The following is a 21,767-nucleotide window of genomic DNA, read 5'->3' as shown; positions in this document are numbered from 1 at the left end:
TAAAAAGATGTCCAAAGCCTTGAATATGCCAATAAGTACTGTTAAATCACCTATTAAGAAGTGGAAGCAAAGGTCAGGTAGACTGAGAAAGATTGCAGCCACAACTGCCAGAAGAATTGTTCGGGGTACAAAGGGTGTAATTAGAGCAGAGTTCCACTCGACCTATAAAAAAGAAAAAAGTCAGCAGCTACAAAAACAGCCACTTACCTGTCCCTCGGTGCCGTGGTGTGTCCCCTGCAGCTCGTTTCACCGGCCGTCCTGTATTCCAGGAGGCCGGCATCTTCAGTGTGGGCACCCAGCTGTGATAGTTTGGCAGCTTCACAGTTTCGCTGCACATCATGAATAGTCTTGTAGTCTTCTGGGACCTGCCCCAAAAGACTACAGGTACCAATCCTTAATGGGGAGCGGGGAAGCAGTTCTTAAAGCGGAACTTCCCCTTTTGGGTGGAGCTCCGCTTTAAGTCAGTGCCATTTACAGTTTGGCTGGGGATCAATTTCATTGACTAAAATATTTTCATTGACTAAATTAAAACTATTTTAGTCGACTAAAATAAGACTAAAGCTAAAACAATTCAGATGACTAAAATACGGCTAAACTAAAATGGTATTTTAGTCAAAAGACTAAGACTAAAACCAACGTAACATTTAACGTGAAAATTAACACTCCTACTGTAACACTTCAAGCTTGCCCCTTCTACAGTTATAGGTATATAAAACAATAAAAATAAGTGCCTATACTGTTTAAAATCCAGTAGTACACCATCTCACCCTGCTCTGCACATGCTTAGTTGCTCTATATTTTTTTGGCTCTGTGTCGAATTTGTAGAGGCTGATCTACTGACAACCTAAAGATTTACTGCTGCCCAGGGACTCTGGGCTTCTGCAAAATTACAGCCTCCAGCAAGAAGAAACAGGAGCAGTCATGGAGGCAATTTACAGCACATGCTAATTTGGTAGCATAATTATTAATGTGAATATATGTTTCCTTGCTAAAGAACATTATTTTTTAACAAGTAGTTATGGGTAAAGTTCTGCTTTAAACAGCTATTCATTTCTTGCAATGGATAGAAAGCTGTGTGAGTGCTTTATAGCCTGCTGCCTTTATTAAAGAAGTACAGCCAACGCTCTTTTGGCTGTAGTTCTACTGTGCATCACAGGAGTGCACTTTGTTCTGCACTCCTGTGACCCGTTTTCAGCTGACAGTGGGCTGAAGCCTGCGATCGGCTGACAACACTCATTGAATTGTATAGTTTACAGCAGAGGTCTCCAACCCCTGGGCCATGGACTGGTACCAGTCCGTGGCCTGTTAAATCACTGCGCTGCACAGCAGGGGGCTTGATCTGTATTAGTCAGTTCACATGGGAATCGAGAGTTGCTAGAATGCTTTAACACTCCGACAGCTGTCCGTTCCCAGCTGTAGTAGGGGGCAGTGTGGTGCACGATTTAGCACATCATATGGCTGCGCTGCTGTACAGTGCCATGCAATTAAATGTGATAAAATTATTATTATTATTATTATACAGGATTTATATAGTGCCAACAGTTTGCGCAGCGCTTTACAATATAAAGGGAGACAGTACAATTACAATGCATTTCAGTACAGAAGGAATAGGAGGGCCCTGCTCGTGGAGCTTACAATCTAAAGATGCAGCACGTCTGTAATTTATCGCAACATGTTGCAGTGAAACCATAGGCTGTGTTGCAGTACGAATGGGACACCCAGGAAACAATCATTTCCTGTGTGTCCTTGCAGTGACAGATGTTTTACAATGCAGTAGCCCTGTGTGAATTAGCCCTACAGCCACTCACATTACCGCCTGAGCGTCATCTCCCGTCAAATCAGTGGCAATATTGGCTTCTCATAGGAACGCGAACCTTACTGTAAACTACGCATTTGAGGGATTTAGGTTACGCGCTCATTATGGGAATCTAATGCCTGAGGTGAAACTGAAGTAGTGATGCTAGCACTGGAGAACAAGCTGCAAATACAGATCATTAGCAAAGAGACTCCAATGAAAACCCTTTGAGTCTAGGTTCACACCCATGTGTTTTCCGCTGCGTTTTGCAGAAACACACAGCAGTCCATTTAACGTGATTTTTTTATAGTACAGGTTCACATCTTCGCGTTTTCACCCAGTGCGTTTTTTGGAAAGGGTCATGGACTTTTTAAAACGCAAAACATTGTGTTTTTGATTCTATAGACTTAAATGGAGACACTGCAGAAAAGCATGTAGTGCTTTTTTGATGCGTTTTATTCTGCCCAGCAACAAGTTGGGAAAAAAACTGCATAAAAAAAGCGGCAAAAAAGCACATGCAATAATAAAAAACGCACCGCAAAAACCACTAGAGAAACACATCAAACGCAAACTACATAGGTGTGAACCTGGCCTTAGTGAGTGTCAAGTGGCATCAGGTAGCATATTTCCCCCCGATCTGTGGAGAAATTTGTCCATGGCGCTAAAAAGGTTGGGGACCACTGGTTTTTACAGAACACTGTACTAATTGTTCTCCCTGCCTTACCTATGCATGTTATAAACATGTACTCATGATTCTAGCAAGGCCAGTATTAATAACAAAGGTAGATAGCACAGTGAGAACACTGCCTGCCTACACATTCACATTACTGGAACCCTTTTCTACTAAGTCAAAGATCAACAAAGAGGTTTACATGTAAATAACACTTATTTTTTTCTGACTATTAAACACTTTTTATGAATATATGAGAAAATAGCATCCTGCTGTACTGTGCTTGAAATTTAATTGTTTTTTGTTGTTTTATGATACAGGTGGAAGAGCTCAATAAGCAGCTATTGATCGCTAATATTAACCTGGAGAAGGCTCAGAATGAGTGTGCTCAGCTCAGTCAAGATTTTGGTAAACAGCTACAAGAATTAAATGTAAGAATGCAATATGAGTGCTCTGTATCTAGTTGGGAAGTCTTAATATTGGTAGAGAAGAAAAATCCGGTCAGCCGCTCATCCGGTAAAATCACCTTTTTTTGGACATATTCAAAATAAACACTCCACAATATACAAAAATGGGAAAATAGCCCTCCAACTAATGCATTTCACTCCACCATCCGTGCTTCACCGCTTCCATACCGGGCACTTTTACACCTTCCTGCCCAGGCCATTTTTCAGGTTTCAGCGCTCACACTTTGAATGACAATTGCACGGTCATACAACATTGTACCCAAACTAAAATTGTATCATTTTCTTCACACAACTAGACCTTTCTTTTGGTGGTATTTAATCACCACTGGGGTTTTTATTTTTTGCTAAATTAACAAAAAAAGACAAAAATTGTGAAAAATAAACACGTTTTTCTTTGTTTCTGTTATAAAAGTTTACAAATAAATAATTGTTCTTCATAAATTTAGGCCGAGATGTATTCTGCTACATGTCTTTGGTGAAAATAACCCAAATTAGGATGTATTATTTAGTTTGTAGGAAAGTTATAGAGTTCACAAACTATGGTATAGATCTGAATATTGATCAATCCTGAAGTACTGAGAGCCAATCTAATTTCTTGAGGTCCAAGAATGTCAGAATAGTATAGATATCCCCCAAATGACCCCTTTTTGCAAAGTAGACAGTTTGACGTACTTCATAAGAGGCATGGCAAGTTTTTTGAAGTTGTATTTTTTTTGTCATAATGTTTCGGAAAATGAAAAAGTTAAATAAATTATTTTCACCATTTTTTGTTACATACTGTCACCAGTGCAGTACAGCATCATCATATAACTGGCATGGCGGTGAACAGGGACACTGACTGGTGACATTATGAAAAAAATATATAATTTTTTTCATTTTTTAAATTTTTTTTGTTATTTTTAATTTTTTATTACATTTTTTCTTTTTTTTAAGATTTTTTTTTCATATTTCACTGTGACCAAAGTAGTACAATGTTACCATAGTAACATTGTACTACTTTGGGGACGTGATCAGTATTTTTTTTTTACACAATTTGCTTATAGCACAGAATTACTTTGCTATAAGCAAGCATTTACCTGAATGACATCGATTCATTCAGGGGTTTTTTTTTTTGTGCTTAGCTGTGATTTGCCCACGGCTAATAACATGACACAGCTGGGCTGTGATTGGCCCAGCTTGTGCATGTGATCGCTGTGACCATTCACAGCTAGACACACTAGTATACAATGGAATGAAGCCATCCATTGTATACAACTGCCATGTGACATGCTGTGATTGGTCATCGAGGTTTTTCTTCCCTACCATGTTGTCTGCTACGAACAGGGCCAGCACTTGCTAGTGTGCGGTGGAGGTGATACAGGTGGAGACCAGCCTTGAAGGGTGATTACTCATCATTCATTTGAAGTCTTAACCACTTTCCGTCCGGCCCATGTACATAAATGGCTGAACGGGAGCAGTGCAGGAGCGGGTGGCCATTTATGAATGTCTTCCCGCACTCCCTGCCTGTGCACGTGGAACAACGATCACTGTACGGGACCTCTGTGTGAGGTCCCGAACATATGATCACTGATTGGCCAATCAGTGATCACATGAATAGTAGTAAGCAAGATGTCACTTGCTGACACCATTGCTTACTACTAGTGAAAACTGTGAATGATCACAGAGGTCACATGGTACAAGGCTATTCACAACAGCCTTGTACCATGTGATAAGCTGTGACCAATCACAGCTATCACATTATTTCTCAATGGCTGCAAGAATGCAGCCAGAGAGAAGGAGAAATTATTTTACAGTCTTTATGGGTGTAAAAGTAAGCAATGTAAAAATAAAAAAAATAAAAAATCTTTATCACCCCCCCCCACAAGTAGTACAGTGTCACTATGGTGACACTGTACTGCTAGGGTGACAGTATGTTAAAAAAAAAACCCAAAAAACATAAATAATAATATAAAAATATAAAATAAAAATGTAAAACAAATTTTTGAAAAATTATAATTTTTGGTTATAAACTAATTTGGGTTAGATAGCTAAATACATTTTGGTAAAGATTTATGAAGAAAGATTATTTATTTGCAAAATGTTATAAGAAAAAGACTTTTTTTTCAAAATGTTTGGACTTTTTCATTTATATAGCAAAAAAATAAAAATCCCAGTGGTGAATAAATCCCCCCAAAATAAACTTTTATCTGTCTCAAAAAAAATGCTAAAAAATTAATATGGGTGCAGTGTTGCATGCCCGCGCAATTCTCATTCAAAGTGTGATAGCACTGAAAGCTGAAAATTGGCCTGGACAGGAAGGGGGTGAAAGTGTCTGGACTTGAAGTGGTTAATATTGTTATTAAATGGTATTTACTATTAAAGTGCAGAAACAAGTAAACATGGTTTCTTATTCAAAAAAACTGATCTAATACAAAAATATTTCATTTTATTTGCTACAGCAATTACAAGAGGCCCATACAATGTGTGAAAAACAGCTGCACCTAGAAAGAGAGTATAACTGGCAGTTACAGGAACAGGCAAATGTCAGCAAGCTCACCAATGATCACTTACGAAGAGAACTGGTAGAACGGAGTATGGAAGTAGAGCGCCTTCAGGTAATGGTGACTGCAGTAAAAGAAGAGAGTCAGCAAAAGGAAGAAGAGAAGGTATAGTATCATGTGCTGGCATTTCTAATGCAAGAAGATGAGAACACAAGTATCTTGATACAGACTAGACATGTACTATTTATGTTTACATGTTTGAAAGGCCTGAAATTCCATTTGTAATTGAATTAGGTAACTGTCCCAACTCTACAGAGGCAGCAAGGTGGCAATGGGTACAGGTTAGAAATCCTGTCCTGATCACTATTGTTCTCCCCAGGATAAATGATACTAGTGGTATCTACCTGCACTAATCTCCTGCACCCCTCTTCTTTGTGCACTGACATAAACTTATAAACTTGCAGAGTAAAAAAAGACTAAAGCTTTAAAGAGCATGTTGCTTTTTTGCCATAGGGGGAATTGATTTGGCCCTGCACATCCACCTGCCCTACAAAGTCCATGGGTGGCTTATGTGTCATTTCAACAAAAGCAACATAGATGTTTTGTTGGACCATTAAGGATTATGTACAGTAACCTAAAGGCCACTTTAGCTTCAAATTAGAACTTGTCTCCCAATAATAAACTGCCTTTTACAATTACAATTTGCAGTCCCCCCTCCAAAGTCCAAAAAATATCTGTTGGATCTGCCAGTGAAGTCCACTTAAAGCGGAGCTCCACTCAAAAAGGGAAGTTCCGCTTTAAGGACTCTTCCCCCGCTCCCCATTAAGGATTGGCACATTTGGGGGGAGGGGGTACCTGAATTTAACAGGTACCCGCTCCCACTTCCGGTCCGATCGCCTAGGTGACCTGAAGCGGAAGGTGTCCTCCCACCCTCCCTGTAGTCTTTTGGGACACGTGACAGGTCCCAGAAGACTACAGGACCATTCATGAAGCTCAGCGCTACTCGTGTATGGGCAGTGGGTACCCGGCTGTGAAGCCGCAAGCTGTTACAGCTGGGTGCCCACACTGAAGATGCCGGCACCTGGATCACAGGACGGCCGGTGCAACGGACTGCGGGGGACACACCGCGGGACCGAGGGACAGGTAAGTGGCTGTTTTTTAAAAGTCAGCAGCTACAGTTTTGTAGCTGCTGATTTTTATTTTTTGACAGGGTGAGTGGAACTCCTCTTTAATGCAGCTTTCTGTGATGATCTGGCTTGAATTCAGGGCAGAGCTTTTCCACACTGATGTAGGCTCTCCCTGCTTGCACTAGAGTGGGATATAAAAATGTTGCAGTGGATGTGGCTATCAGCATTATTACTGTTGATTCACAAGCCTGTAGCTTGTCAGCCAGCACCTTGCCACCCCTAGTCCTTTCTAGATTGACAGCATTGATTTCTCTGCTGGAAATTTCCCACTGTGAGCTGCAGTGTCTGGGAGGGAAGCATGTGAGACACAAATAAAGGAGGATTTGACTCAGTTGGGAAGGTAGAGTTAGTATTTATGGGGCTTGTGCATCACATAACTAGATTTGGTTCTTGTTTGGACAATCATACAGAATACTTATTTCTACTTAAACCAGCGCAAAACTCACAAAGCAATATAAATAAATAACCCAGCCCATAAATAATATTAATCAAAATAAATTGTGACACATAAAAAATAGTAATAATTAAAGTGATTTAAAAAAAAATTTTTTGAAACAAATCAGTGACAAATTCAAAAAACAGTCCCGTGAAAAAACTGTATTTTCATTGGATTCTTCTGTGCCAATAATACCTCCACCATCCACCATAAAAAGGGGGTCCAGGAGCCCTTAATATCCCTGAAAGGCGTTTTACTCACCAAATATCTGTTTATGTTGGTTTTGCACTGGTGGATGGTGGAGGTATTATTGGCACAGAAGAATCCAATGAAAATACAGGTTTTTCACGGGACTGTTTTTTGAATTTGTCACTGATTTTTTTCAATTTTTTTTTTAAATCACTTTAATTATTACTATTTTTTATGTGTCACAATGTATTTTGATTAATATTATTTATGGGCTGGGTTATTTATTTATATTGCTTTGTGGGTTTTGCGCTGGTTTAAGTAGAAATACGTTTTTTGGTTTTGCACCTGTGTACAGCAGCATCTCACGGGGAATAGTGTGTGGGGGGCAAGGGAGTTCTGGGCGCTGAGGTTTTTTCTTTCTTTACTAAATCATACAGAATAGTTTATATTGTATGTAATGTAATGCAATTATATTGATTTTACCTCCAGCTGCTTACCAGTTTCCATATACTGTATTGCTGTTCTCCAGCAAATACAGGGAATAAGTGTTTGGCCCAACATATCATTCTAGCCACACAAGTTGCAGAAGTGGTAGCCCACATTCCAGCAAGCACTACATGTCTATCAAACTAATTATACAGTATGTGTGTAATTGAAGTACTCCTATTTTTGTTTTCATATAAAATACATGCAAGGCATTGACAGCAAGGAAAAACTGGTAGGGGTGATAACCATTCCCTATTTTAGCCAAAATGTAAAAAAAAAAAGTTTAGGTTATAGATATGGTTTAAGGCAGATATAAAACATGAGAGATTCTTAAGTAAACAGTATGTTTTGTTATTTTATCAAAGCTGAAAACTATTCAAGTTATGACAGCAAATGTGAGCGTTATCACATGCCAGTTGGAGTCCATGAAAGCTACCATGCAGAAATTGACAGAGGAGCTGGCAGCCAAAACGCAAAGCCTGAAGAATGCTGAAAAGAACTTAAATGAATCAAAAGTTCATTTGGCAGAGAAAGAAGCAGCATTGAATAATGCAATGGAGGAACTGAGAAAGCTGCGTATATATGCAGAGGCCAAAAAGAAAGAGCTGCAGCAACTTAAAACAGCCACAGAGCAAATGTCAGAGATGTTGGAAGATACAGAAACTCTAAAGTTGCTTTTGGTGGAAAAAGATAACATGATAATGACTCTTCGAGACCAAATTCAGACTTTAACGCGGGTGGTTGAACAGCAGAGCCAAAAAGTGGATTCACTGGAAGCAGAGACGTCCCAACTCTTAGAGGAAGTATTTCTAAAGAATGCGTTTATACAGGAAACTAAGGTAAATACACATTATGGATATTAGTTGGTTACTATATAGTAGATTCATTCTGTTAAAATTATCATTTTTCATTTGGATTAAAATATATTTTTTCAGTTTTTTTTCTTTCTTATGTTACTAATTTATCCAGAATTAAACTATGTACTGTATATGAACAGTAAATATATATGCCATGCACTGTGAATATCTGAACAATTCAGCATATGCTGTAAATTTGGCTGAAATTACACTTTATTACTGGTTTTTATACGTAAGTCATCTATTCTTATGTTTGCGTGATTTATAGGTTCTGGCAGAGAAGAAAGAAATGAGAATCCATGAACTGGAAGAGATGTGTAGGTTGTTAAATATGGAGAAATGCAAACTGTCACATGAATGCATTGAAAAGACTTGTGCAGCCAACAAGCTGAGGAAGGAAAGAAAGGAAATTGTAGCTGAGCTCAGAGAAGCACAACGTGAGCTTGCATGCCTATCAGGTAAACCTAAACATAAGGTATTGTTCTGGTCATACATCAGCAAATCTTTTAGGAACATTTTTACATTTCTCCAAATGATCATCAAATGTTGCATTGGGAGGAGATTTACAACTTTTGGCTTCTTGGTTGGTCATCACCTTCAGTGGCGTTGAGTCTTTTAAAGTGTTACTAAACCCAGGACCCTGCATTCACTATATCTGGTCTCCCACAGTACACACAACATGGAATTGCAATTATTTTAGTAAATATAAACTGCTAAATACCTTTTCTTATCAGCAGTTAGAGCAATTTTGAGACTTTTATCAGTGTTCAGCTGAGCACATGCTAAAGCGTGTAGGAGGAGTTTTCTTTCTGCTCTAGGAGGATGCAGAGCCCCTGACTGTCTGGACAGTGCTTACTGGCCCTGTGCACTCTCCCAAGAAAAAAAAAAAAATCTTTCTAGTAATACACACCAAACTAAGCATGCACAGAGTGTCTCCACACAATATGTCTTATCAGGAGATAAGAGGGGGGCACTGGAAGAAGGGGAGGATCAGAGAAGTCAGGATCAAACAGCATTTTTACACAGTGCAGAGGATTAACCCCTTAAGCTCCACAGTGAGTATAACAAGCATGCTTTACTGCATATACAGACTGATTTTATTGTTGTTGGTTTAGTAACACTTTAAGTGAAATAAAAGAGGCTGCCCTTGTGTGGTTTAAAGAAGTGCATAAAGTAGCATGTGTTCATAATGGCAAATATTGAGCAAATGTGGTAGGGAATCAATCACATAATAGGCAACAGGAGTTCACAAGTAATGAGCTCCATGTGGCTCTCAAGCCATTGAATGGGTACAACATACATATTCCACAAAATTGAGTCATTGTTGGTCTTATTTTTCCTGTCCAGAGCCTAAATATTGACAATATAATTTCAGCTCATAACTAACTGTTCTGTATTGAAACAGTTTCAGTGGCTTCAGGCTCATATACACCATACTTGTAGAAATACTTCTTCAACAGTTGGCACAAATATGAATTGAAGTCAGCATTGTCTTTAAAAACACAGTATGAGCTTCTATACGAGATTGTTTCTACCACATAGTATATGCCAAGTGGAGGTAAAGGAAACCTATATATCAGGGATTTCTACACATTTTACCTGTTCCTGGTTGTTTACCTCCTGCTCTGGAGGTTGACATTCCTCATTCAACTCACTAAAGCAGGGTATATACATTGAGTTTTTTTTCTTCAACCAGTGGGTTGAATGCAAAATAAAAAAAATTACAGGTCCCCACTGAAAGGAATTGAATCTCGTTCCCTTCTTGCACTGACTTCCGTCAGCCTCGTGGCATCGACCAACAATTACCTCGGATCCGGAGTTCACCTGAGACACAAAGGAATGGCAGACAGACACAAAGTAGTATCTCAGAATGAACTGAATTTATTCTTCCGTGTTTAAACTTATATATGAAACTTAAAACAAAGCATAGAAATATAAGAACCAATCAATTGACAGGTATGCATTTAACCAATTAGAATATTACATACGTCACTCATGCCCAATCAGTTGGCATATATGTTAATTATTAGTATATACGTTAATGCTTGAACTTTCGAACACCTCAGAAAGCAGACAGTTCCTTTTTTACCGTTGGCCTAAAATTATTAATACTCTTTCAACAGGATGTAGCTCACCGCAGACTTTCAGTCTTAGGCTTAGTTAAGGGAAAAAGGGGAAGTTGCACCTGGACAAGAAAAAGAGGAACTTCTTAACTCCTGACAAAATACCGTTTAAAACAAGAAAGTTAATTCTTTTAAAACACAGGCTTAAAATGGATGCTGATTCTTAAGATGGAAGGGCTTTGGCTAAGAGAAACAAGATGGTGGAACATCAAACTTAGGGGCTAATCCCTTCAAACCCCCTCTTAGGTCACACACGTGACCTTACACCTTAGTCACAGGTTGGTACCTGGGGCCCTTAGTAGGTAATCAGGGTTCCCCATATACCAAACCAGGTTTCAAATAAACTGACCAGTGGATTTTCTACTCCTGAGCTTTCAGCTAATTCTTCAAACAATATTTGGAGGTTGTGAAGGGCTCTAATAATACTTCCATCAGAAACAGTGTTATGGGGAATAAGAGTACAACCGCAGGAGTTAAACATTTTACATACTTTCCCTTTATCAGCTAATAACATATCAAAACAGTATGGTTCTACCAAACTTTTGTTAACCATAGCCAATGTAGTTAACCCAATTTACATTCCCGCTAAACTGTACCCATATAATACAAATTCTGTAACAACATTACTATGTTCAAATCAGGCAAAATTTCCTGATACTGGTTTAGAGACTTAAAAGTAAATTATATAATCTGGTAACAGGGAATTTTCTTAACCAAATCAGTACATTCCTTCTCAGTGATATTATCTTTGTACACTCTAATTAGACAGAACATATTAGTTTCTTTTTCCTGAAAAAAGAAAGGAACCAGTCTCAATGCTTAATCTATCCTTTGATTGCATCATTACTCCTGTATTCTCCTAGCCCCCAGGGCGAGCTGCCTACGGCAGGGGCAGGGACTGTTAAAAGGAACTGGTGGCGGTTGTTCTCTGAAAATACTATTCCTAGCGGATTGGAAATGGCTAGTAACAAAACAATAAACAATGGGATCCATACAACTATTAAAACTACTCAAAGTTACTGTGACATGGTACACAATGAGGATGACATCCCGAGACACCTCACTGCGGACACAGAAAACCACTTGACTAACATGAATGGGAGTGAAACAGACTGTGAAGATGACCAGCACCATTATGAGGAGCTGTACCGCCTTCACCCGTCTCTCTCGGCTTTGGTTCATTTGTATTGACTTGGACAAAGTCCACATGATCCGCAGGGTGTAGAAAACAACAATCACCAAGGGAACAAAATACTCAAAACCTGTCAGCATAAGTAGCTGGAAAAAACATCAATGTTTGTGGTTAATCGTTGTGGTCAGTATGATGAAAGTTACAATTACAGCAAATATCCAAATCAAAACACAGATGCATTTGGCATAACTGGGATTTCTCCATCTGCATGAGGCTCTGGCTTGCACAATGGCCAGGTAGCGATCAACACAGATGCAGGTCAGGAAAAGAATACTACAGTACATGTTCACAGAATACGTAAAACTGTGAACATAATAGCAGATATAACAGGTCTCTACATTACGGTAATACATAACAATTCGTGCTGGTAGAGAGAGACCCACTAAAAGGTCTGTCACTACCAAGTTAATGGTGTAAATAACAGAGGGTGTCCTTACTTTGGTCTGAAAACAGAACACATAAAGGGCCAAACTGTTCAGTATTATGCCCATCAAAAAAATAAAAGAGTTAATAATTAACAACGCCACCCAAAGGCCATAGAACCTTTGATGCAAGGTTTCACCTGGGTTGGCTTGTTGAGGGATTTGGAATTGTTTGTCATTTGCTATAGATTCATTCAGTTCAAGTTCTTTGGATGGGTTGAAGTTTCCAGGGCTGACGAAGCACTCCATGTAGTTCAGATCAATCTCTCAGGACTTCTCTGGCTGCTTCTTCTGTATCTGTGTCTTTGCCTTTGTCTTGCTTCTTAGGGGCTTGGTTCACCCTTTTTACACGGCTGGCATGGATCCAGGCCTTGGAATCCTCAGTCAGAACAGCGGTCCTAGTGACAGCGATCACGGAAACAAGTTGGTTCCTGTGAAAAAAAAGAAAAAAGTGCCAGCAACATTTCCTTCAACTTTGTCCAAAGTTTCAATAAACTTTCTCACATATTCTTCCTGAATCAATCCTAAATCCCCTCTTTCTACCATGAGTGGCTGTCTGGCCCAGGGAGTGGGAAAAAACCTATCCATTAAAACCTAAAAAGGGGGGTAACCTGTCTTCTTAGAAGGAATCATCCTTATCTCTATACCTGAACTCTGAGGGACATTTCCACCTAGCGGCTAAACATATCCACAATTACCCAAAAATATTCCTGTCCTTTTCCTACTTCTGGCATGTGTGTAAAATCTACCTGTGAGCGGATAAAAAATGTTAATGTCTTGTCTTGTGAGGATTGTTCCTAATGTATGTAATGCATCTAGACACACATATGATTTTACCATAAACGGGGAACCAGCGATGAAAAAAAAATCCAGCAGTTCACATGTAACCTGCCATCCCCTGTGACCTATCCCATAATACTGTGAGCTGTGACCTACCCCATGATACTGTAAGATGAACAGAGGTGCACTAGCTTCTAGAATACATGGTCTCCCCTCTTGTGACACAAAGTCCAGTTAGTGGAACTTTGGTCACACTAACTACATTCCACTTAATATCTTTTAGAAGTAGCAGATGTACTGCAATATTTGATCTAACAGTGACATTTAAAATTGGAGCAGGATCTAAAGTGGGAGGAATATATTTTATTCTCAACTTGGGGTTTAACAACAGTATAACCTCATATTCACTAAATGGTGGTGTGTAAGGTGGTCTCATGTCCAAGAGTAAATGACATAGCCATTTGAATCACCATCACAAATAATAGCAAACTTCTGAGACACACAGGCATGCCTTGAACCTGTACCAGAACCATCTTTGAGAAAAAACAAAACAAAAGGGCGGAGTATACCTCCATGCTCCCCAAGCCAGGATTCCCGACATAGTTTTACAATTTTCCCTAGCATACAGATAAAACATTTGATCATATGCGGGCAGACCAAGACCAGGGGTTATTACCATAGCATGTTTCAAATACACAAAAACATTACACATTTCAATTAACCATTTCACAAGATCTGACATTTCTAAACCTGTGGTTTGTCTCAAAATACTGTCATAGTAGGAACAGTCAGGTATCCATTGGCGGCAGCAACCAATCATGTCAAGAAAGGTAAGCATGTCTTTCTTGGTCAATGGGCGGGGCAGACCCATAAGAGCTGCAGCTCTCTTTGTGACTGAATTTCCTATCATCTTTTGTGAGGACAAGACCAAGGTATTCAACAGTTTCTTAACACCATTATAACTTTGCTTAGACACTTTATGATCACATATAAGATACACACTCCACCTGGCTGGCTGTCCGCACTGAAACCAACTAAACCATGGCTAGGAGTTCATAGCTTGGGGCCTGGAGGACTACAGTATAATCCTGGAGAAATTCATTCCAGATAAAACTTTTACCTCTAAAGTTAAAGGCAAAAATTAGCCATGTCTCCTTAACAACAGGAATTTGCTAAAAAAAAACAATTTGTCAAATCAATCTCTTGTAAAAAAAAAACAACTCGGCATCAGGTGGGATGGAGGAAATGAGTATTGGTACGTCAGGTACTATTGGGACAATGAGAATTACAAGAACATTTATAGCACTCAGGTCCTGCACAAATCTGTAAGAACCGTCTGGCTTCTCAACTAGATTTATTGGGCTGTTGTATGGTGAAATCATCTTTCCAAGGATTCTTGCCTTGAAACAAATTCTCCACCACGGACACTATTCTTACCTCCTGTATTTTAAACAAAAGGGCCTTATCTATGAAACACAGTGTGGCCTTGTATTGGAATGCAGGAAATGAATTCCACATCCAAAGAACTGTCCGCTCAAACTTTATATTGTTTCAGCAGAGAGTGAGGGGTCATATTTCAATAAACACTGTCATAACAGGGACAGTTGGTATCCCGGCAGATTAAGCTACAATACCTCCTTTCCCAGAGTTTTAGATTAACACTAAGCTTTCCCAAGAGAACAAATCAACTGGACAATTGGGTATGATTTTGAATAAATGCTCTAGCAGCAAAACAAAAAAACTGAAAAAGGTGGTGCTTTAAAAATGTCGGTGGGTTTCCCACCTGTTCTTATAGAGAGTTTTCCACTTTTTCAGCGAATCCTCTCCACATACTGTTTCAAGTGGTGAACTCGGGATGTCTGTTACATCCAGACTATCACTCTCCCTTAATACCAGGGAACCTGAACTAGAGGATTCTTCAAAAAATAAATCCTCCTCAGTAATTGGAGTGAGAACAATTCTCCCTGCGGCTTCATGTGTGGCAGAAGTCTGAACTACACTCTGAGAATCCTCGGGAGCCTGAACTGTAGAAGGCTGTGTGGCAGAAATCTGAACTGCACTAGGTATTTGGTGTGTCTGTGCAGATATTAATACTGGTGATATAGGGGGTGCAGTGGCAATGGGATTTGGAATTACATAATGGTTGGTTAGGAAATCAACAATTTCCTCTGTAAGGGTGGGATAACCGTATGGTGGAGGGAGTAACATGAGAGGGTGTGTGGATCTGTCTATTTCTGACTCTAATAAATGTATTCTCGCTGCATCATCATTCCTCACCTCCGCCTTCTTTTGCCGCTTATTTTTCCTATAAAACCAAAGCGGAGCAAACGTCACCCAATTCTGTCCACCCCTGGCCATATACCTTGGGTCCCACATGGGGTCTCCTTCGTACCACGGGAATGACTGTTTTTCTCCCAGACAGAGTCCCCTAACCATATCCATATGAAAAATACCATTGCTTCTACTATAGGGAAATGGATCCACACTGCCCATTAATTCACTCCATTCTGCTAATCTATCTACCCAGGGGTGAATTAAAGAATAATCTGTCCCACAGATACGGGCTACATAATCTATACATGATTCACCAACTTTTGGGAGAGGGGGCTTATTCCTACTCTGACTTCTCCCCATATCTTACACTTGAATATATCTGTATCACAAATCTGTCCTATAGGCTGTAATGACAATTTATCCTATAAAAATGCCTGGACCTAAGATACTTTCTCTAGTCTTTCTCTAGTGACTGATAAAAGTGAAGATTATAACCTGGGTGTACAATACTTTCTAATAATATTCTGCCAATCTTTTCTAGCTTACAACACAATTTAAACAAAACATTTACATAGGCACCCAACTCGGCGTTACCACGCAATCACCTCACCCAGATCATCAACCAATAAGGCTTATCTGTGTGGGGTGGGGCATGTCACACGGAAATTGACAATACCTTCAGTGACCACTGGCCCATACACTTTACCAACTGGGCACTTGTGTCACACAAACAAATTATCTTATACTTCTATGCGATAGGAAGAAAAGCAAAGGTTTGCAGGTGAATTATTGGTCAACCCCGGGCTTTTCCTGGTTTCTTCTCAGAGAAACTCTTTTCCAATCTCTTCTTATAAGAAATTGTGCAGTTCCCAAAACTGCCTCTAGTCTTTTCCAAAAGACCTTTGTGCTCCCCACAGCACTTTTTTTTGCGCCTGGCCACTGACGTCTTAAGACGCGAAGCCCAGTGCTTACCTAAGGGCATGAGATTTCAATCAGAGCCTTTCTGGCAAGAGACTATTTGGCAAAATGACAAAAAATCTTACTTACCAAAAAAGATGATTATCTCATCCCGGACACGAGCCCCCAATTGAAAGGAATTGAATCTCGTTCCCTTCTTGCACTGACTTCCGTCAGCCTCGTGGCATCGACCAACAATTACCTCGGATCCGGAGTTCACCTGAGACACAAAGGAATGGCAGACAGACACAAAGTAGTATCTCAGAATGAACTGAATTTATTCTTCCATGTTTAAACTTATATATGAAACTTAAAACAAAGCATAGAAATATAAGAACCAATCAATTGACAGGTATGCATTTAACCAATTAGAATATTACATACGTCACTCATGCCCAATCAGTTGGCATATATGTTAATTATTAGTATATACGTTAATGCTTGAACTTTCGAACACCTCAGAAAGCAGACAGTTCCTTTTTTACCGTTGGCCTAAAATTATTAATACTCTTTCAACAGGATGTAGCTCACCGCAGACTTTCAGTCTTAGGCTTAGTTAAGGGAAAAAGGGGAAGTTGCACCTGGACAAGAAAAAGAGGAACTTCTTAACTCCTGACAAAATACCGTTTAAAACAAGAAAGTTAATTCTTTTAAAACACAGGCTTAAAATGGATGCTGATTCTTAAGATGGAAGGGCTTTGGCTAAGAGAAACAAGATGGTGGAACATCAAACTTAGGGGCTAATCCCTTCACCCACATTAACACAAGCAATGTTTCAGGGATCTCTTCCACTATATCTTTGTATTTGTATTTGTATACAGCAGGGACTCCTCCATCAAAATACACGGATCAGCCCTGCAGCCATTGGCTTCAAGTGCTGATTGAATGCTGGTGCCCCAGCATGACTTTTTGAACAAAGCAGGTTGTTAGACCAGCATCTGTTGAACAGACAGTGGTACACATTTTCACACATATCAGTTCAACAGGAACTGGCTGACTTTCAGGATAAAACTCTGAAATCACTGTGAAATTCAGTATTAGCACATCAGAGCATGGGAAATGAAGAGGTTGCCCACCTCCATCCCACAACAGAAGTAACATAAGGTAGCTGATGTTCTGTGTATGCCTTTTTTTTTGCAGATGATTATGAAATACTAAAAAGGAACAACCAAAATCAAACTGGAGATACAGAAAATGCAACTGCCATTCTGAAATTGCAGCTAAAAGCAGCTATTGCTGAGCTGGCACAGACCAAAAACACCTTGAAAACTGTAGAGGATTGTGATGGTCATGGTAAGAATTGCTACTTATAACTGTATTACTACATTATGTGATAAAAGATAAAATTCTCCAAATGTATATATGTGATTTTTTTTTTCCTCAAACTTCTTTACCTCTGTTTGTTTGTTTGTTTTTGTTTTTTTTACCATTGTTGATATTAACCACTTCAAGTCCAGACACTTTTACCCCCTTCCTGTCTAGGCCAATTTTCAGCTTTCAGTGCTATCACACTTTGAATGACAATTTTGCGGTCATGCAGCACTGTTCCCATATGAATTTTTTACCATTTTTTTTGACAGATAAAGCTTTATTTTGATGGTATTTATTCACCACTGGGATTTTTATTTTTTTTGTCATGTAAATGAAAAATTCCAAACATTTTGAAATAAAGTGTTTTTCTTATAAAATTTTGCAAATAAATAGTATTTCATCATAAATCTTGGCCAAAATTTATTCTGTTATCTTGGCCAAAAAAAAAAAAAATAACCCAAATTAGTTTATAACCAAAATTATAATATTTAAACATTTTTTACATTTTTACTGTACTACTTGTGCGGGGTGATCAAGATTTTTTTTTTTTTTGTAACACTGATTGCTTTTACACCCATAAAGGCTGTAAAAGCAATCATTTCTCCTTCTCTCTAGCTGCATTCTTGCAGCTATTGAGAAATACTGTGTGAGCTGTGATTGGTCACAGCTTGTCACATGGTACAAGGCTGTTGTGAATAGCCTTGTACCATGTGACCTTCACACGTAGTAAGCAATGATGTCACAAGTGACATCTTGCTTACTACTCTGCATGTGATCACCGATTGGCCAATGATCGCGACCTTGTACAGAGGTCCCGTACGACGATCGGTGTTACACTGTGTCCAGAGGACACAGTGGGCACCGGATCGCTGTGCTGCACGCTCCCAGGGAGTGCGCACAAGCAGGGTGTGGGGAGGCCGTTTATAAATGGCCACCCGACCCTGCACTGCCACCGTCCGGCCGTTTATATACAATGGCCGGACGGGAGGTGGTTAAAGTGGCTTGAACCATTATCTCTCATTTTTAAGGTATTTATTTTAAGGCATTTCAACATTTCTTCTTTAGATGCTTAAAAAAACAATGCAAGCTTCAAATGGAACCACAGGCAAATTAAAAAAAATGACATATATGACACAGTCTGTCAGTAGCATTAACACGGTAGTCTTTGTTTTTCCGAGTCCCCTCTGTAACATAGTTTAATATCTGTAATCTGGCCAGTAGGCCTCTTATTTTTCAACTTCCTTTAACAGTCTAAGATGTCCAGCAAAAGGGGTTAGAGGGTTAAGACAAACCATTTAACACTGAAAGGACTGCTTACAATGTTTTGTTATTATTAATTTATATAAAAACCTTTATCCCAAAAGGAAAAAATAGTTCCAAAAAGTTGTAGGAGTTAGGCTTTAATTTGTTGGTCACTTATGTAAAGTCCATCTAAAGCTAATAGTCCATCTAACACTACCCACTCTACAGGGTCACAATGCTGCTATCCAAGGGTGGCTATGTTGCCTCTCCATAGATACAGTGAAGGATTGAGGGTTGCTACCCTAAGACAGAAGGTGTGTTACTGGTCAGATCACCAAGTCAAAATAAAAGCCAAAAAAGTGATTAAATTATTATTATTTAAAACAAACAAAATAAGATTTATAAATAACAATAACATGTTTATACTTACCTGCTTTGTGCAGTAGTTTTGCACAGAGCAGCCCTGATCTTCCTCTTCTCGAGTCCTCCGCCAGCGCTCCTGGCCCCTTTCCCCTGTTGGGTGCCCCCACAGCAAGCAGCTATGGGGGCACCCGTTGCTCCATGTGTCCATTCACACATGGAGCCGTGACTCAGCCCCACCCCCTCTCTCTTCTCTTTGGCTCACTGGCTGTGATTGACAGCAGTGGGAGCCAATGGCTTCTGCTTCTGTCTCATCCAGTGAGGAGAGGGAGTCCCGGGATAGATTGAGGGGGCTGCTGCACAAAGAAGGTTTTTTACCTTCATGAAAAGAATGCTTGAAGGTAAAACTCTGGGTGGCAGGTTCTGCCCCCTCATAAGTTCCACTCTCAGTATGTATTACCGCTCCTCAAGGAAGAGAGACTCCCAATCTCCAAGCACAGCTCCTCTTGTAGGTGCTAGCCCAGCTCGTGTGCTGCATAGATGAGAACAAAGGACGTCTGATCGGCTGCACTCCAAACAATCTGCTTATACAATCCACAATACACAATACAGACAGTGGAAATACAGTGGGGCACTGGCAGGTAAATGCGTTTCCTGCTAAAGTCAGCACTTATTCATTACCCCATAAGCGCTGTCTTTACCGTGAAACGCGTTTACCTGCCAGTCCCCCACTGTATTTCTACTGTCTGTATTTATTTTACTTGGTTCAATAAAGTGGATTGTTTGGAGTGCAGCCGTCCTTTTTTTTCTTCGACTCTCAGTAGGTAACAATAATCTTCATTACGGTAGAAGTGTGCTCCAAAGGAAAAACAATAGAACAGGGGCACGCATAGTGTAGTAATTATGTGAACATGTTATTAAGTAAAAATATTTTGCACTCACATAAGTAAAACAATATATGCAATGTATGGTGTGGCCCTTGATCAATAAAATCTCTTTTCTGGCCCACACAACGTAGAAAGTAGAGACTGTTGCGCGAGGAAGTTGGGAGAATCGGTAAAAATCTGCTATCAAATAAAATATTACAGAAAAGGTTTAAAATGTTTTACAGGCAATCTGCAACTTAACTTGTTTAATAAATATGTAATAATTGTGAAACTTTGTTGAATCATAATCTTGTATTAATATCTTCTATTTTAATCTCTTCTTACAGCTATTAAAATTGCAACAAGAATGCAGAAGAAAATCACTGCCAAAAGAGAACAGATTGATACTTTACAAACTAGGATTCAGTTCTTGGAGGAGGCCCTGTCTAATGCAACAAAGGTATATTTCATAGATTTTTATGCTTGATATACAAGATAGTACCATAAGTGTCCACACATACCTTAGGTGATATCCAGATTGTTCTGGAATTCCTAAAATTGGAGTTCTCAACCAATTGTGACTAAGGCAAGCCATTGATGAATCGATTTTCTTTCCGTCCACCACGGATAGAAGGAAATCAAATCGATCGATCCCCCATCACCACTGACTGTGCCTCCCACAGCGCTGTTGTGTTCTGCTGGGGAGGGGGGGGGGCGTAGGGAGCCTTCCTGGCTGGCAGAAGATAATTTAGTATGTAATTACTGGCTATAGCTTCTACAGTAATCATTATGTTCTCAATTTATAATAAGAAAGCACCATCTCATAACTATGTTTCAATAAACAAACAAAGCACAACCAATAATCAAGGCAGCTACCCCTTTAGCCCATTAACAATAAGAAACGTACAAACTCCACTTAATGTATATAGTAGAAATTCAAAAACAGAAATACATGTGATGTAATGTGATAAAAGGTCCAAAGAGGGGCGGACTGACCATTTGGAAACTCGGGCACTGTCCGAGGGCCCGGGGTCAGTAGGGGGCCCCATGAGATGCCCCTGGTACCTTTTTCATAGGCTTTTTTGAGTTTGGGCAAGGACACAGGGGCCCCATGATCCCCTATTGCCCGGGGGCCCCATGAGTTGTCAGTCCACCCCTGGGTCCAAATGATATATAGTAAAAAGTCCCCAAACACCAACATGTTCAAAAAGGGTGCACACAGATAGACTGCACACTCACCAAATGACATCGACCAACAAAGCAGTCAGCAAGCATCAGAGATCAGATCTTGTATCTGGTAAGATAGGCTATCCACTTTATGCAGAATCGCTGAAGCTCATCCACTCAATAAAACCACTATTAAACATCCTCCATTGCCAAACAAATGTCACAGAAAAAGCCCAAAAGAGATACTTTTTGCAGTATGCTTTATTAAATGGAGTAAAGGCACAAACCACATGTTGGCCGTGGAAATGAGCGGCAGTGTGAGGGAAGGGATCCCCTTAGTGAGCTGTTTTTTGTTGGTGTTAGTGATAGGCTTGAAGGCCGTTCGCGTGTTCAGTGAACTTTTTCTTCCCATTTTTGGGAGGTGGGGTTCCCCTTAACGGTCCGACCAGGTCTAAAGGGCCTGCAATTATTTTAGAAGGAACCCCACGCACTTTAAAAAAAAAAAA

At 39.7% G+C, this 21,767-nt stretch overlaps 1 protein-coding gene across 2 annotated transcripts in view; it reads left to right on the top strand.

The window, feature by feature from the left end:
- Positions 1-21,767, top strand: part of CCDC158 (coiled-coil domain containing 158) — a 123,025-nt gene that overhangs the window by 62,697 nt on the left and 38,561 nt on the right. For both annotated transcript variants that reach the window (XM_089675984.1, XM_089675972.1), the window contains exons 10-15: positions 2,786-2,896; positions 5,371-5,577; positions 8,076-8,549; positions 8,836-9,025; positions 17,456-17,608; positions 20,442-20,554. In XM_089675984.1, coding sequence (XP_089532110.1) covers positions 2,786-2,896; positions 5,371-5,577; positions 8,076-8,549; positions 8,836-9,025; positions 17,456-17,608; positions 20,442-20,554 — 1,248 coding nt within the window. The remainder of the gene's footprint in view (positions 1-2,785; positions 2,897-5,370; positions 5,578-8,075; positions 8,550-8,835; positions 9,026-17,455; positions 17,609-20,441; positions 20,555-21,767) is intronic.

The sequence above is a fragment of the Staurois parvus genome, unplaced genomic scaffold (assembly GCF_062004578.1).
Source record: "Staurois parvus isolate SC_StPar_1 unplaced genomic scaffold, SC_StPar_1.0 ptg000013l, whole genome shotgun sequence".
NCBI lineage: Eukaryota > Metazoa > Chordata > Amphibia > Anura > Ranidae > Staurois > Staurois parvus.
Note: the sequence above shows the minus strand (reverse complement) of the source record. Positions and strands in the feature narration are given on the sequence as shown.